The sequence below is a fragment of the Trachemys scripta genome, chromosome 1 (assembly GCF_013100865.1).
Source record: "Trachemys scripta elegans isolate TJP31775 chromosome 1, CAS_Tse_1.0, whole genome shotgun sequence".
Taxonomy (NCBI): Eukaryota; Metazoa; Chordata; order Testudines; family Emydidae; genus Trachemys; species Trachemys scripta.
This window is the reverse complement of record NC_048298.1, coordinates 102,351,631-102,367,109: the sequence shown is the minus strand read 5'-3', so window position 1 is coordinate 102,367,109 and position 15,479 is coordinate 102,351,631. Positions and strand designations below refer to the sequence as shown.

Genomic DNA, 15,479 nt, shown 5'->3' with positions numbered 1-15,479 from the left:
GTGCCCCTACTAAGAAGGCAAGAGGCTGAAACCAAGCTTGCTTTCTGCAGACCCTAGTTTCCTCCCTCCCTCCTGGCTCAGAAGGTCTGGGAGCAGAAGGGATGCAAAAGCTGGGATATATTGGAGGAGGAGCTCCAGACAGTGGTCTCCTACCTAATGGCTGCTGCTGCTTCTCTCTCCTGCCTACCCTTAGGGATATATGGGAGACCTTGTGGAGCAGGGGGTGGGGAGAACTTTGGAGAGGAGACACCACAAAGAACCTTGCAGAGAGCGCAACACAGGAGGGAGAGGAAGTGAATACCTTGGAAAGAGAATCTTTGGAGAGGGGACAGGGAAGATGGGGGGAATATTGGGCTTTTAAAAACACACCCCACTGTTTGTGACACCCTCTGAGATGTTAGGGAACAGTGTTTCTTCCAGATCCATTTGGAGCTCTTCTATTTGGAAGGTACTGATCTGATTTTTTTCCTCCTGCTTTGTGTTTCTAATGAAGCAGAAGACAACTCTGTTCTATCTGTTGACTTCCTTGTTCAAGTATGAGGTGCACAACTCATGTGGAAACCGTATTTGTTAATTAATTGTTCCTATGAAGCCAGCAGTTTGTTGTTACTGGAGCTTACCTGGGTATATTTAAAAACACTATACATTGGAACTTCAGCTCCTGAATCTTTGGGGTCAGGTCTGTTCCATCACACTGCAAAAACCAAAGCAACAAAACAAAGAGGGGTTTGTAAATGGGGTCTCAGACAGGATAATAATTGCTGTTACCCCATTTTGTAACAACCTGCCCAAGAACATGGATTGCATTTTAGAAATACCCACCTCTCTATAACATAATTGCTGGACACCATTCACTCTCTGTGAGATAGGTAAGGGTGTGTTACTCAGTGGGAAATTGTCATGTATGTAAATTCCCAAAGGCTTTCTACAAAATGTGTTTCAAATGTCACGGTCAAAACTGAAACTAACAATCAATGGTCTGGTGTGATTAGGTCTGTTTTCTCAGCATTCCCTCTCTCTCTCTCTCTCTCTCCCCCCCTTTCTCTCTCTCTCCCTCACACTCACACTGCACAAAATGATGCCATGCTTTCCTATACTTACCACAACTTTAACATGTTTGGATAAATCTCTGGAACTTCTCTGCAGGAAGTCTGAAAAGGCTGCCTACCAGACATAGGAAAAGGGAGGGAATTCAAATCAGAATTTTTTTATTTGAATGATCTACAGCTTCTTCCTTTCACTTTCCTTCCTTTGCATCCTTCCCCAGATTCTGCCACCACATACCATCCTGAGCTAAACTCTTTTCTTTCCTGCTCCCAGTGACAGAATTTTAGGCCAAGTTTCTTCTGTTAGCATCCAGTTAACAGTGCATGTTTCAAATTCTCAAGAGTCCCTTGAATCAGAGCCAGGGGGCGAGACACAGAAGGGAAGATTGGTACACTTGTTTTGCTGCATTAAGGTGCTACACTAAGAAAAGGCACTCCACTTTGGAAGATTTACCATGGAATACCATTGTGCACCCAAATCATCATGCAGATTCTTGCTCTGGTTTGTTTGTTTGTTTGTTTGTTTTTAAAGCATAAGGCTTCTGGGTGTGATGACAGTGATAGAATCTGACAGCGGAAAGACATGTATGATGGCAAGTATTATCCAGTCAATGACCTCCTTTCCTAATTACACCTTAGAATAAAGCTGAAGACCCATCCACGTCCCTCCTGGATAAGAAATTGCCATCTGATTTGCATATTCATGTATGAAAATGAGATGCTCCAAATAGCAGCTCTCTGACCTCCTCCTCTCTTTAGCTCCAAGTCCAGGAGTGCTCATCAGGGGCTGAAAGATATGGTCAACGATTTTTCCTATGCGCTAGCAATTTCCCCAGTAAATTCAGTATCCAAGTGCTGCCCACAGATGGGAATAAATGTGAACCCAACAGTGAAGCGCTTGCCAATCTGCAGCAGCGGGTACAGGATATTATCAGTCCTTCCTCCAAATGCTGTTGCACTCTTCTGAACTACTAACTATTATAGGGAAATAATACTTCAACCCCTTCCAAACAGACATGGGGAGGCATTGCCAGAAGTAGCTGGAAGCAAACTATGTACTTTTAAAGGTGACAGGCAAAAGAAATGGTCATAAGCCTCAGGAGTGAAAGGGAGAGGAAGGGGAATAAATGATAAATAATTTAAATAAATAAACCAAAGTTATTCTGTAAAATCTATTCGCAACTCACCCCAGCATAAAACATTTTATTTCGAAAGCGACTGTTGAATTTCTCTGGATTTGCTTCTGTAAAAGAAGAACAAGGAAGAAAACAAAGTCGTCATAAGGGAGAAAGTTTGCAAAGCACCCTTGCTGTTCCAAGAAGTTTCATTCCAAGCTTTCCTGGAGGCAGGAAGACAGATTTCCAGCCTTGGCAAGCTGCTAGCTTTAAACCCATGATGGGGAAAGGGCAAGGGAAGTCTTTATTTTCAGCACAATCTACATTAACAACCCTAATAGAGCAATTCCATGCGTACTGTACATACACCACCCATTGGTAATTAAAAGGTGAAAAATGTCAAATGAATTTTTACTTTGCAAGAATCTATCCTCTATGCTATTCTTTGCTAGTGGATTTCTATTTAGTGCAGCCCCTTTTTGGTGTAAGATAGAGTGGATGAGGATAAGGGCAGACAGCCCCCAAAGCATGAGTCTCATGAGGGAAATTTACCACAACAACAGCTTAGAGAGTCACATTGTCTGTCTCATGATCCCACCGTAAACTTCCAACAGCAAATAACAACTTTTCAGTGACACAAGTACACACTGTACACTGAGTAGCTCTCCGTTTGGATCCTTTCAAATCTCATGAAACATTTGAAACAAAACTGAATGGTTCATAGATTTTCAGGCCAGACGGGATCATTATGATCATCTAGTCTGATATCGTGCATAACACACGCCATAGAATTCAACGTAGTGATTTCTGTACCTCACCCAACAACTTGTAGTTAAAGTAGAGCCTAATTAGAAAGAAATCCAATTTTGATTTAAAGATTCTAAGTGATGGAGAATTTATCACATCCTTGGTAATCTGTTTCCAATGATTAATTAATCACGGTAAAAACTTTTTTGTCTTTTTTTTCCAGTTTGAGTTTTCCTAACCAGCCATTGGATCTTTTATGCTTTTGTCTGATAGACTAAAGAGCCCTCTACTATCAGATATCTTCTCTCTGAATCGCTACTTATAAGAGTGTGATTAAATCACTTCCTAGCCTTCTCTGCGATAAGATAAATAGAGCTTTTAAACTTCCATTGCAAGGCATATTTTCCAGCCCATAAACCATTCTCATAGTTCTCCAATTTTTTCAGCATCCTTTCTAAAATGTGCACACCAGAACTTGTAATAGGATTCCAGCAGTAGTCTCACCAATCCCATATACATAGGTAATATCTCCCCTACTCATGCACAATGATTCCCTGTTAATCCATCCAAGTATCATGATAGCCCTTTTGACCACATCATCACACTGGGACCTCATATTCAGTTGGTCACCTATAAAGACCTCCTAAGTCCTTTTATGAATCACTGCTTTCCAGAATACAGACTTCCATATTGTAGTGTGACCTACATTTTCTATCTGTTGATGTATGACCTGCACTTGTCTGTATTAAAAACACGTGTTGTTTGATTGCACTCAGCCTGCCAAATGATCCTGTTTGCTTTGTTGTGGGTAAACGTCAAATGCAGGACTCTACCATATCAATACATTCCGGGCCACATGTTCACAAATCGCTTGTTTTGTTGCACCTGCAAATCGCATCTCTATTTACATGCACAAGTGGTGGTTCTGCCTACAAAGGGTTACAGTGTCCCCAGCAACTGGTGAATGGGATATCTACAGAGCAAGGGCTTCCCCTTCTGAATGGCCACATTAAAATTGCCTGGATTGCAGCTCTGGGTATAGGTTGAAGGCAGGGGCTGCATGCCCTGGACTCCCACTGTGATGTTGCACTCTATATGATTTTAGGAAAATATGCTAATGAGTGTGAATATAATGTAACTAAAATATGCTCCATGCAAAAGGTCTCTTGTAAGGTATAATTACAAAGCTTATAATCTACTGAGTGTGGTCATCCTATTTGTATAAATGTATCACTCTTGTATCTGAAAATAGAAATATGAAATATAACTCTGAGGGCCTATTATAATTATGCAAAGTGTGGGCCATTAATGGTGGTTTGGAATCTTGATGGCTCCCATCAACCAGGACAATTGACTGTGGATGGCTCTGTTTGCTTGCAGGCCTTCCTTTGAGTCAGGCTGGGAGGAATGAAGGCTTAGGGTCTTACAGGACATGTGACCATGTCACCTGGTACTGAAATCCATCTTAAACCTGGTGCTTTTCCATTTAGAAGTGGGGTTAGGGACCCAGAAAGACAAAAGATTCCTAACTTGTGCCAAAGCCATATAAGGGGGTCGAACAGAACAAAGAGGGCTGCAATCATTAGAAATCCCCTAGCTACCACCTGAGCTGGAACAAGGGCTGTACCAGGGGAAAGGATTGTGCCCAGATTAGGAAGGCGTCCAGTCTGTGATAGAAGCTTATTGAAACATCTCTGAGGGTGAGATTTTATCTGTATTCAGTTTTCTTACTGTATTAGGTTTAGATTTGCGTGTTTTATTTTATTTTACTTGGTAATTCACTTTGTTCTGTCTGTTACTACTTGGAACCACTTAAATCCTACTTTCTGTATTTAATAAAATCACTTTTTACTTATTAATTAACTCAGAGTATGTATTAATACCGGGAAAGGGGGGGGGGGGGGCAAAAAGTTGTGCATACCTCTCTATCAGTGTTAGAGTGCAAACACTTTATGAGTTTGCCCTGTATAAGCTTTATACAGGGTAAAATGGATTTATTTGGGGTTTGGACTCCATTGGGAGTTGGGCATCTGAGTGTTAAAGACAGGACCACGTCTTAAACTGCTTTCAATTAAGCCTACAGCTGTTAGGGGACATGGTTCAGACCTGGGTCTGGGTTTGCAGCAGGTTAGCGGGTCTGGCTCAAATCAGGCAGGGCACTGAAGTCCCAAGCTGCCAGGGCAGGAAAGCAGGGGCAAAAGTAGTCTTGGCACATCAGTTGGCAGCCCCAAGGGGGTTTCTGTGATCCAACCCATCACACCCACTTCTCAAGAAACTGAGTGGGGAAGAGTGGAGCGCTCTGTCTCAATTACACCCTAAGCGTTAGCCACCAAATGTGGCCAGAAACGGGGGTAGGGATTAGGAAATAAATGGCATATCTAAAAGGGGTGAAGTAATTTACTTTCTCCTAGAGCAAGAAGGGAATAGGGGAGGAATTGTGACTCAGAAGCAGAGTTTCCTTCCCAGAGCTCTTCCTGGAACAGCACAGCTACGTGCTGCCCCATATTCAGGACCAAGCCTAACGGTTCAGTCTCCCCTCAAACAAGTAACTGGTCACATAAGCACCAAGGTCACCACTGAAAAGGCAATGTTCATTAAAAGTAACATTTGAGACACTTACTACCTAGTCTACCTAAAGGGAAATACCCAACTACCTTAGAGGGCAGTTCCATTTCCACACTGTGAAATGCCCAAGTGGACTAGGAGAGTTCAAGTCGGTATCTTTATTTATTTTATTTGCTTCATGATATTTTATATCATTAACAATAGCTCTGAAGGCAGGAATGCGCATGCACGTTCAATTTATTGGACCAAATTCTGCTTTAATGAAACTAGTGTAAACCCAGAATAATTCCACTGATTTCAATGGACTTACTCTGGATTTACACCAGTTGTAAATGAGATCAGAGTCTGACCCATCCTGATTATGTCCATAAATAACACATGACCGAGGAAATTAAATGAAAACACACACACACAGGACAACAATGACACCAAAATGTAAGCTTTAAGCTTTTCTTCCCCTGTACACACAGGACTCATTTGTAAGTTTGTGTGTTCAAGAAAGTGAGAAAATAACTGTGCCAGCTAGAATGGGAACAGCAGATGCAGGTGCTTTGCAAGCTTCCCCATCCACACATACCCACCCACAGATTGCTCTGAGTATTTTCTCTCTCTCATCTAAATTTTTAAAACACTGGCATGTCTGGAATAACATTCATTCTTTATATAGCTCTACAACTTCATAATTAAGTAATGCTTCCACTAAGTGAGAGGGTAGCCATGAAACTCATCTATACTGTATGTTTGCAACCACATTAGGAATGCACACTGGGGTGCACTTATAAAGAAATGCATAGTGCTGTCATCATTTCATTCCTGTGCCCTTCTGTGGCCCTTCATTATTATTCCTGAAGCTTACAGCAGTCTTAAACATTATAAAATATGCATTAGCTCATTCCATCAGGCATTCAGCTCTTTATTTAGCCTGGCATGAGGGTGCTATCTTTTTACTTTTTTAATGACATTGTTATAGTAGAAAAATGAGAACAAGTGAGGCTTCAGTTCAAAACTCACACAGCTAAATCAACAACATGCTGACCAAGGAAAATTGAACAGCAGCGCTGGTAATATAAATATGCTTACCTAACACATGCACACAATGTACTGCCTCTCAAGCCAAAACTCAGCTGTTTAGGCATATTTGGAATTCTGTGAGAGTTTCTGGCAGGACACACTCTTCATCAGCATGAAGAGAAATAAAGTAATTCAGCAGCCCAAGCTAGGACTCCTGGGGGATTTTTATGGATTATTATTAAGGCCTGTTTATTTCCTTACCAACATAGCGGCTCTAGGGCTCAGTATTGTCTAACTCAACCCAATAATACTATACCATAGTCTTTCATAATAAGTCTCTCTCTAGTTCTTCTGTAAACCTGACTTTACTACTGCTGCCATCTACAATCCACAACTTCACATTCCTATCACTCCCCATCCCAACCCCTCCCCCACTATGGGAAAAATTTGCTCCCAATGTAAATTCTCTTTTTCTCTCTGCTGTTTCCTTATTTTTGTCCACATGCCCTCATTCTGGATCAACGTAAGCCTTTTATAGTATCTACAGCTCCCTTTAACATCTCCTTTAGAAACTTCAAATCTCTCCCCTCTTAGTCTCTTTTCCTCCCATGAATCTCAGCTTTTCCAACCAATTTCATCAATCTTGTTATATCACCAAAACCTTTTCTATTTCTTCAGTATCCTTTCTTCAGTGTGATACACAAAACTGGACACATTTGTCCAACTGTGGCATAATAAGTCCTTCAGAAACTAGTGCTAGAATCATTCTTCCCACTTTCTTGTCTGGGACAGGAATTTATATGTTTCAGCATTCTCTTTAGATTTTGGGAAACAAGTTGTCATAGCCAACCCTAGCTAAAATTCAGAAGTCATTTGTCCATTCCTATGATTCCCACAGCTAAGGGAATTAAGAGTTCCTCTCACCTCGGGATTCATGGAATTCCAGCGTGACATGTGCATCAAATCCAAGGCTGAAGTAATTATTGAAGACACTGAGTGGAAGCTGCAATCAAAGACCAGAAAGAAAACATGTGAAACCGTTTTGGGTACAGTATGCAAGAAAAGACGACCAAATATTTCATGCCATCCCTCAAATTAACAGCTTTTTGAAAAGCTATAGAAGGAGAGAAGAGAAAGCTGTGGGAAATTTTATAAGCAGAGTTGCTATGAAGGCTGGAAACAACTTGCTGAAGGTAATCAAATGCAAAAATGAAAGAACACAAACACATCTGCAGTGCTTTATGGTCACGAAAGTGACTCTGTAAACATGACATCATGGGGTTCCCTATCTATCCTCTCTCAGCAATCTCCTACTTAACATGTCAAAACAAAGATTCTCCTAATTGCTGGCACTACAAGCTCAGCATGGCATCTGAAAAATCAAGCTGTGTTCTTTCTGCTTCATACATCATCAGCAGCAATACAGATCCTGGATTCAGAACTCGGCTGGTAATTCTGTTGATGATGTATGAGGCAGACTAGAGCACATCTGGCCCTTTCACTGCTATATTGGCTCTATTAGGCTGACAAGAAGGAAAGCTAGAGTTCAGTAAATTATAACTCAGAAAGGTTAGAGGGCTCTGTGTGCAGGAACAAGGAGTCATTTCATTTTTCTGGCTATTGCCTCACTTTAAAATAATTGCAGATTAAACAGGAGAGAACAGAAATACAGCTCCTCCCATGACAAATATTCCAAAATATTTGAAAACCTTCCAACTCGCAGACCAAATGGGGGAGGATCAGTGATGTAACGGGACCACACAGAGGGAAGGGGATGACAACCTCAAAAGACACAGGCTAGCAACCCATACAAAACTTAGAGAACAGATACACAACTGGTATCCACTAGCAGCAGCCCAAAGAATATACATCTGCTTTGTGGTTTTTCAATCAATTGAGGACTGGAGCATGGGGCTAGCCTTTATCACCACAGCTAACAAGCCCAGGGGAAGAAGTAATAATCTGACAAATGAAATGCCACAGATTTTCATCCTTTGGCCCAGTTAACGAGGAGTTTGTTTAAGCATTCAGATATTGAGCATTATGAGGGACAACAAATGGGCAGCATGCTGTAACTGTGATCTACGTCTGAATGTGGTGACATCTTTAACCTTGCTGTAGGAGACGACGAGAGTGGAAAATGTTTTCCCAAGTCCCAGAAATCCCAGCTTGCATCCTGCAGGCTCTCTCTGCTGTAAAACAGGCAGCTCTAACCTTACGTGCCCCGTCCTCAATTTCTTCCTGCGGCAAATCGGGGTTTCGTTCCACCTGGAGGTTCCAGCGGTCCAGCTGGACAATAGTCCCATCTTCTACGTGACAGAGAATCTTCGAGACAGGCTCATCCGTGTAACCCTGGAAGCAGAATGAGCACCACCGAAGACTCACTAATGGACTTCTAGAACACCATCACGTCACATGTTAATTACCTGACTGAGACACCAGTGACCAGGCCAGGCCAGATCTGCGTGAAGGAAGCTTGCATGAAATCCAGACTAAGTCTGCCCAACAGGTTCATAAATTTAGACTGTGGATGAACCAGGAACAAGAGGTTTGGCAAACAACTGTTGAGATTTACAATCTCTGACCAGCACAGTAATGCCAATGGTATATGGAGGTGACTCAACAGATTTTACTAAGAGTGCCATGCCCTTTTCTGCAGTCCACAGGTCCTACTGACTACAGGTGGCAAGATTCTGTACACACATGCAATAAAATCCCTGCCCCAAATTGTTCATAAGATCTTGCCTTGTTTCATCACAAACCTGAAACGCAGTATGGGTTTGTGAACCTTTGGGCAGATGCAATCTGAGTTTCACATAAACCTTTTCATAGATGTCAGGGAGGGTTGGATGGTTTCAACCACAAACCATGCCAAAACTTGTTTGTTTCAGATGAACTGAGCTTTCACTTTTCAAGCTTGCATAAACCCAAAAATCAAAGCAAAACTCAGAGGGTGCAAATCCATAAGAACCAAAAAAACAAGCAAAAGTAGCATTCTAGAACCCACATGCAGCTGCTGAAATTCGCACAGTTCATTTGCAGGATCTGGGCCAAAGCAGGCACTAGTTATCAGAGCAGTTGAGGTGCCCTGTATTTTACTTCATTGTGTGGGCTAGAGAGACATGTTAGAATTTAATTTTGCTGTCAGCTTTGAATAGACTCTGGATCCCACTATGGAACAGGGAAGAACTTCAATTGTATTTGTCTCCATCTGCAATAATTCTAAGTGCATCACAAGAACGGAAACAGGCACAAAAATCAATTTCAATCTGGAATGGATTTTGGATACGTCCCTGCCTTCACTCCACTGCTGTAGCTAGCAGAAGCCCCACCCAGAACAACTACCAATTAGAATGAATAGCTGGTAAGGCACAAAGAAGAGAGTACTGAACTCAGTGCTTACCCCTCCCCAGTTGAGGGTGCGAGCAAGGTCATTCCCAGTGCCAAGGGGAAGGACGGCAACAGGAGGCTGGGGGCTGAGCTGTAGCTCATCCAGGATGGAGAGGATCCAGCCCACCTGCAAACAGAGAACAGAAAAGGGAAAGAAATCAAATTAGGTAGATTTAAATAGTGAAAGAGAGAAACAGACAAACAGTTTATCCTCATCACACAGATGGTCAAGTGATATTAATGGGAGATGCAGAAATGAGCACTGCTGAAAACCATTTAGCCTCCCTGCCTCAGCTTCCTCTTCTGCAAAATAGGGATAACAGTATTTATTAGCCTGCCTCACAGGAGTGTTACAAGGAGCAACTGGATGTCAAGTTCTACATAAATGCTGATTATTAAAAATAATGAATTGGCATTATTTATTGTTATATTGATTTAACAACAATCATTCCACCCTTTCCCTGAACAGGAAACAAAAGCACCTACAATTATGGACTTGTATTTATACCTGACTTAACATTGCTTTGAGGGTTTTTTATTGAAATTCTTCTCATAAAACAAAAGACCTCCTTGGATTATCTTCTACAGAGTACAAAGAACCATAAAGCAAAACTAGACAGCATTTTAAAAAACTGAATAAAAAAATTAAGTTAAAAATTACTAAGAACAAACATCTGAAACTCATCCTAATTATTTTTTCACAGTAACAGCATTGAAAGTAAGGGTTATAAGGAACTGTACCACTGGAGATGCCATCCTTTAAATGAGGCACAAAACCAAGGTCCTGACCATTTGTGGTTATCAAAGATTCCAAGGTACTTTTTGCAAGAGTGGAAATGTTAGCTTTGCTATCCAGGCCAATTTCCTACTTGAACTCCAATATCTAAAGAATTCTTGTTTACTACTGAGTAGTGTTGCTTTGTGCTATTAAACAGCTTTCATGTTCTACCAATAGCTGTGGATTAGTGGTATGTGGTGGTGGAAGTGACTCTTGTAGGTATAGAATTTTTAAAGGACTTCCTGCATTTCTTTGAGCTGAAAAGGGCTATTTAACTATATTAGATTAATGTAGAATTTACATTTTAAAATGGTGGTATGGGAAGCACAGTCACTGAAGGACAGATTTTTTAAGGTCTTTAGTTAGACACATAGTGGGATTTTCAAAAGGGGCTAGGAGCCTAACTCCCATATCTTTAAAAATCTGGCCTCTGGTGCTTAGAATAGGAGATGGAGTCAGGAAACCCTAAGGTTAAATCCTGGGCCCATTGAAGCCAATTGGACCACCACTCTGCCATTGACTTGCTATCTAAAATTGGGCAGATCACTTCATCGTGCCTCAGTCTCCCAGTGTGTAGAGTGGAGATAATACTATTAAATCACCTTGTAAAACTGCTTTGAAATGACACATAAATTGATTCTATTTGAGTGGCAAGCCTTATTATTTAGTTTGACCCAGTCTCTAAATATCCAACAGCAGTCTTGGGGCAAGGGGTGACAAGGCCTACCATCTCTTGTGAACTGTGTGATGGTGAAAGCAGCGGAGATTGACAGCCCTGGAGGCTACAGCCTTCCATGTATCCCCAGGAAAAGGAGAGCAAGCCGTGAAACTGGAAAAGCTTCCGCCTTCTGTTTCATGTCAGCAAGGCAAAGTGATATCTGGTCTCACTGAATATTCACTAAGTCCATCTGAGCAAGATTTTTCATTGGCTTTTGGGACAATAAGATATTAATTTGTTTCAAATTTAACAGCAGCAAAGATAACAGTCTAGAGTTGTTCATACTAATGATACGGTGCTGCCCCCTATTGCTCATACTGTGAAGTCAGGAGAAAACAAGAGTTGGTAAGAGCCAATCGAGCTGCACTAATTTTTACATTAAAAATTCTGTGGACCTAGATTAACTCACATTATAGTTTCAGCTCCCTTGGATGGCAGACTGGAAACATTTGACAAATACATTGGAAGATTATCTATTTTCACTATGTCCTCCGCTGAAACAGTGTCCTGTAGGTTCTGAAGGAAACAATCCCTAGTGAATCACAGAAGATGGCCCTTTGCTGGACCCTAATTGGTTCACTCCTACTTTCTCTCCAACAGAGAAGGCACCCTTCCATTCATATTAATATTCACTAAGGCTGGGATTTTTACATGGGCCTAAGGAGATTAGATACCCAGCTTCCCCTGAAACTCAATGGGAGTTGGGGGCCTTATTCCTTTAGGCTCCTTTGAATATCCCCACTTATGTCCATTGTAAACCATTCCAACCCCCAATGATATGATTTCTCAGCTTGGGTGGCAGAGTTCTGTCATCAGGGTAGCCCCTACACCTTATATACCACCCTGGGGGAAATGCGTCTGATCACATTTAGTTATCTCAGAAGGGACAGTGCAATGTCATACACACTGGAGTATGACAAAATCACAGCCAATATTGAGAGAAACTGATTATGAAGAAGAAAGCTTCTATATTGGCTCACAAATAGGCTACATCTACACTAGGAAGTAGAGGTGTGATTCTCCTCCTCATGTACATATGCTCCCACAAGCACTCAGTGAGCTAGCAGTGTAGCCACAGTAGCATGGGGAGCAGCGGCAGAGACATGGCTGAGCCATGCCAAAACACATATCCACTGATTTCAGAGGGGTTTGTACTTGGCATGGCTTGACCACGTCTCCACTGCAGCTGCCTGTGATAACACAGCTACAATGCTACTTATACTTATGCTAACTCAATGAGAGCTAGCAGGAGTATGCGTGTATGAGCAGAAGAATCACAACCATATCTAATACTCATCACCTATATATCTTAGATATTTATATGGTCCTTGTCAGTGTAGAATCTGTGCACCGCACAATCTCTAATTTAGAGATCCTCATCACACACCTGTACTATCCCCATGTTACAGATGGGGAATTGAGGCACAGAGAGTCTAAATGACTTGCCCAAGGACACACAGGAAGTCTGTGGCAGAGCGGGAAATTGAACCCAGGTCTCCCAACTCCCAGGGTAGCACCCTAGCCACTGAACCATCCTTCCTTTCATGCACAGATATCAAAATACTTTACAAAGGAATTGGGAGAGGAACACACAACTTGCCTATAGTCACAAAGGGAGACAATGGCAGACATGGAATAGAAAGTGGATCTCCTGACTCCTCATCACATACCATGGGCATAGTTGAGTGGGACAGAAGATACTGCCCCCCCCCCCTCAAAACTGCAAGTCTCAGACAGGCATGGAGTTTGCCCCACACACACACGTGGCCCCGCTGGCCTGACTGGAACTGTCCCCCGCCTCCCCGCAAATACAGAAGTCAAACTATGCCTACGTCACATACCCTTCCCACTGGATCATCAGTTTTTGGATATCAGCAACAGTCAGAATGGTGATACAGCAGAGAAAAAGACCAGTAAAATTGAATATTGTTCAGTTGTAAAAGCTGCTTAAGGGTGAAGGAAGCTTTTTTAGGCATAGTATCATGTACATATTTTATTCATAACAAGAATGTAATCCACAAATATTATAACAGATATCACCTTACCCCCCAGATATTCTTAACCAGGGTGGCAAGGGAAACTTTGCAATATATCTTATGTTGAAAAGTCTCTTAATTATTAATGTTCCCTTCAAGCAGATACTGGACTGAGGTCTCCTTTGCAGGGGCTTTTTTGTCCAACTCTGTCCTTTCTGAGTTAATGGAGACAATCATCGAGTTTGACGTGAAATGCACAGAAGACCTACCGTTCCATCCCCACCGCAGGCCAGGATTCGCAGATTTGGCACTTTTCTGTACAGTTCGAGTCTGGCAGGGGAAATGAAGGGGGAAGGGGAGAGTCGTAAGGAAGAACATAGGATGGAAGTGAGCAATTAGAAATACAGTGACTGCAATAAGGGACAATAAACAAAACAATGGAGGCGGTTGTACATACCAATGAAAAAATATTACAGAGAGCCAATTTTATCACTAAATACACTTACTTCACCGCGTAGCATTCAGTGTCAGACATAGGCGGTGGCATGGAAAAAAAATCTGCCCCTACAACAAAAATGCTCCATGTTTGGAACAACTACCACCCACTGCTCAAGAAAAGTTTACACCTGGAACAGTAAGGGTGCTGTAGTTCAGTGGCTTTCAACCTCTTTTCATTTGCAAACCCCTAAAAAATTTCAAATGCAGGTGCGGACCCCATTGGAAATCTTAGACATAGTCTGCGATGGCTCCGCGGCCCCCGGGTTGAAAATCGCTGCTGTAGATGAAGAATGAAGTGCCCCAGTAACGTGGTGTGGATGAAGCTTGAACCGTGTCTGCCTCAAATAGTTTTGGTTCAACCGGTGCTGATAGTAACTCACTTTCACCAAAAAATTCACTCCAGTATCTGACACGAATAATGCAGATCTCGGTACACTGTAGAAAGGACTACAGGAGATTATTAGTTATCCTGGAGCACCCTCTAGTGGTACTAAAAAAGGCTACAGAGCAAAGGAGTTCTATGAAAGCTTTTCCATAAGGTAGAACTTCACCTCTTAAGAGCTTCATGCTTCATAATTCATTTCTCATAGATTTCACGTTTGTTCCATGTGCTTTGAAACGAAACAGCTTATTTTTCTTAAAGCAGTAATGTCTTTTGACTGGTATGACCATAGTAAATAGTATACTACCAAGGGTTAAGCGATATATTTAGGCCTCTTTTCTGAACTGATAGCTCAATTCAGCAGTAATTCTCCATACAGAGTCATGGAATTTGGTTTTGTGGAAGAAAATTAAATCCTATTGCTGCAGGTATGACTATGAAAAACGAAAAGCCAACCAGGAAGCAAGCCTGGGCTCTTCCTTCCATGGGCTCAGCAGGCCTTATTCAATAGGATTAATTTTGGTTTTTAAATCTTCAGTCAAGCTGAAAGGAGACTTTCTCGCTTCAGCTAAGAAGCTGGGAAACTCCTGATTTTCTCCTTGTATAAAGCAAACAAACTTGAAATTAAAAATCAGACTGTAGGTTGAAAATGCAAACACTCACTTTCAGGCCTACTGAGAGTCCTGGCGAAAGTAGGAGTATGGCTAAAGTAGGATAGCCCTTGCATTTGGGGCATTTTACCTGCCAGCTCCTCTGACTCCCACTATGTTCCTCTAGACTGTTAATCTCCCTCTTGCTTCTGAAGCAGATGACTATATTGTGGAGGCACACACTGATCAGATGGGTGTTTTTCTGCTGTGTTTAACACAAGTGCGCTCCTACTCAGCATATTGGTGGGTTCCTGTCACAGACGGGAGCACCAATTATTAAACTGACAGGGAGAGCAGTCTGCTAGAAGTTTGAAGGTGTGCAGCAAATTTCATATCACCAGCAGGATTGGAGGGAGCTGAGGAAATGGAGAACAATTACAGGTTGGGTGGGAACAAGATAGAACAGAGGGAGAAAGTAAAACTGGAGAAACAAAATCTGAATTTCCTCCCAGTGTTGTACAGCCTCCTTGACCTGAGAGTGAAACTTGACAACTATGAATTTAGAAGGGCTTCAGCCATCACCATGGTGTTGTCTAAACTATTGAAATTTACCTTAATAAGTATTTGCTCCTCAAACAATTGTAACACACCTCACATACATAT

General features: G+C 41.9%; 1 protein-coding gene across 3 annotated transcripts in view; it reads right to left on the bottom strand.

The window, feature by feature from the left end:
• DGKI (diacylglycerol kinase iota) overlaps positions 1-15,479 on the bottom strand; it is a 247,631-nt gene that overhangs the window by 126,605 nt on the left and 105,547 nt on the right. For all 3 annotated transcript variants that reach the window (XM_034779724.1, XM_034779732.1, XM_034779740.1), the window contains 7 exons: positions 13,616-13,676; positions 9,888-10,001; positions 8,699-8,836; positions 7,409-7,487; positions 2,234-2,289; positions 1,102-1,164; positions 621-694 (listed from right to left, as the gene is read on the bottom strand). In XM_034779724.1, coding sequence (XP_034635615.1) covers positions 621-694; positions 1,102-1,164; positions 2,234-2,289; positions 7,409-7,487; positions 8,699-8,836; positions 9,888-10,001; positions 13,616-13,676 — 585 coding nt within the window. The remainder of the gene's footprint in view (positions 1-620; positions 695-1,101; positions 1,165-2,233; positions 2,290-7,408; positions 7,488-8,698; positions 8,837-9,887; positions 10,002-13,615; positions 13,677-15,479) is intronic.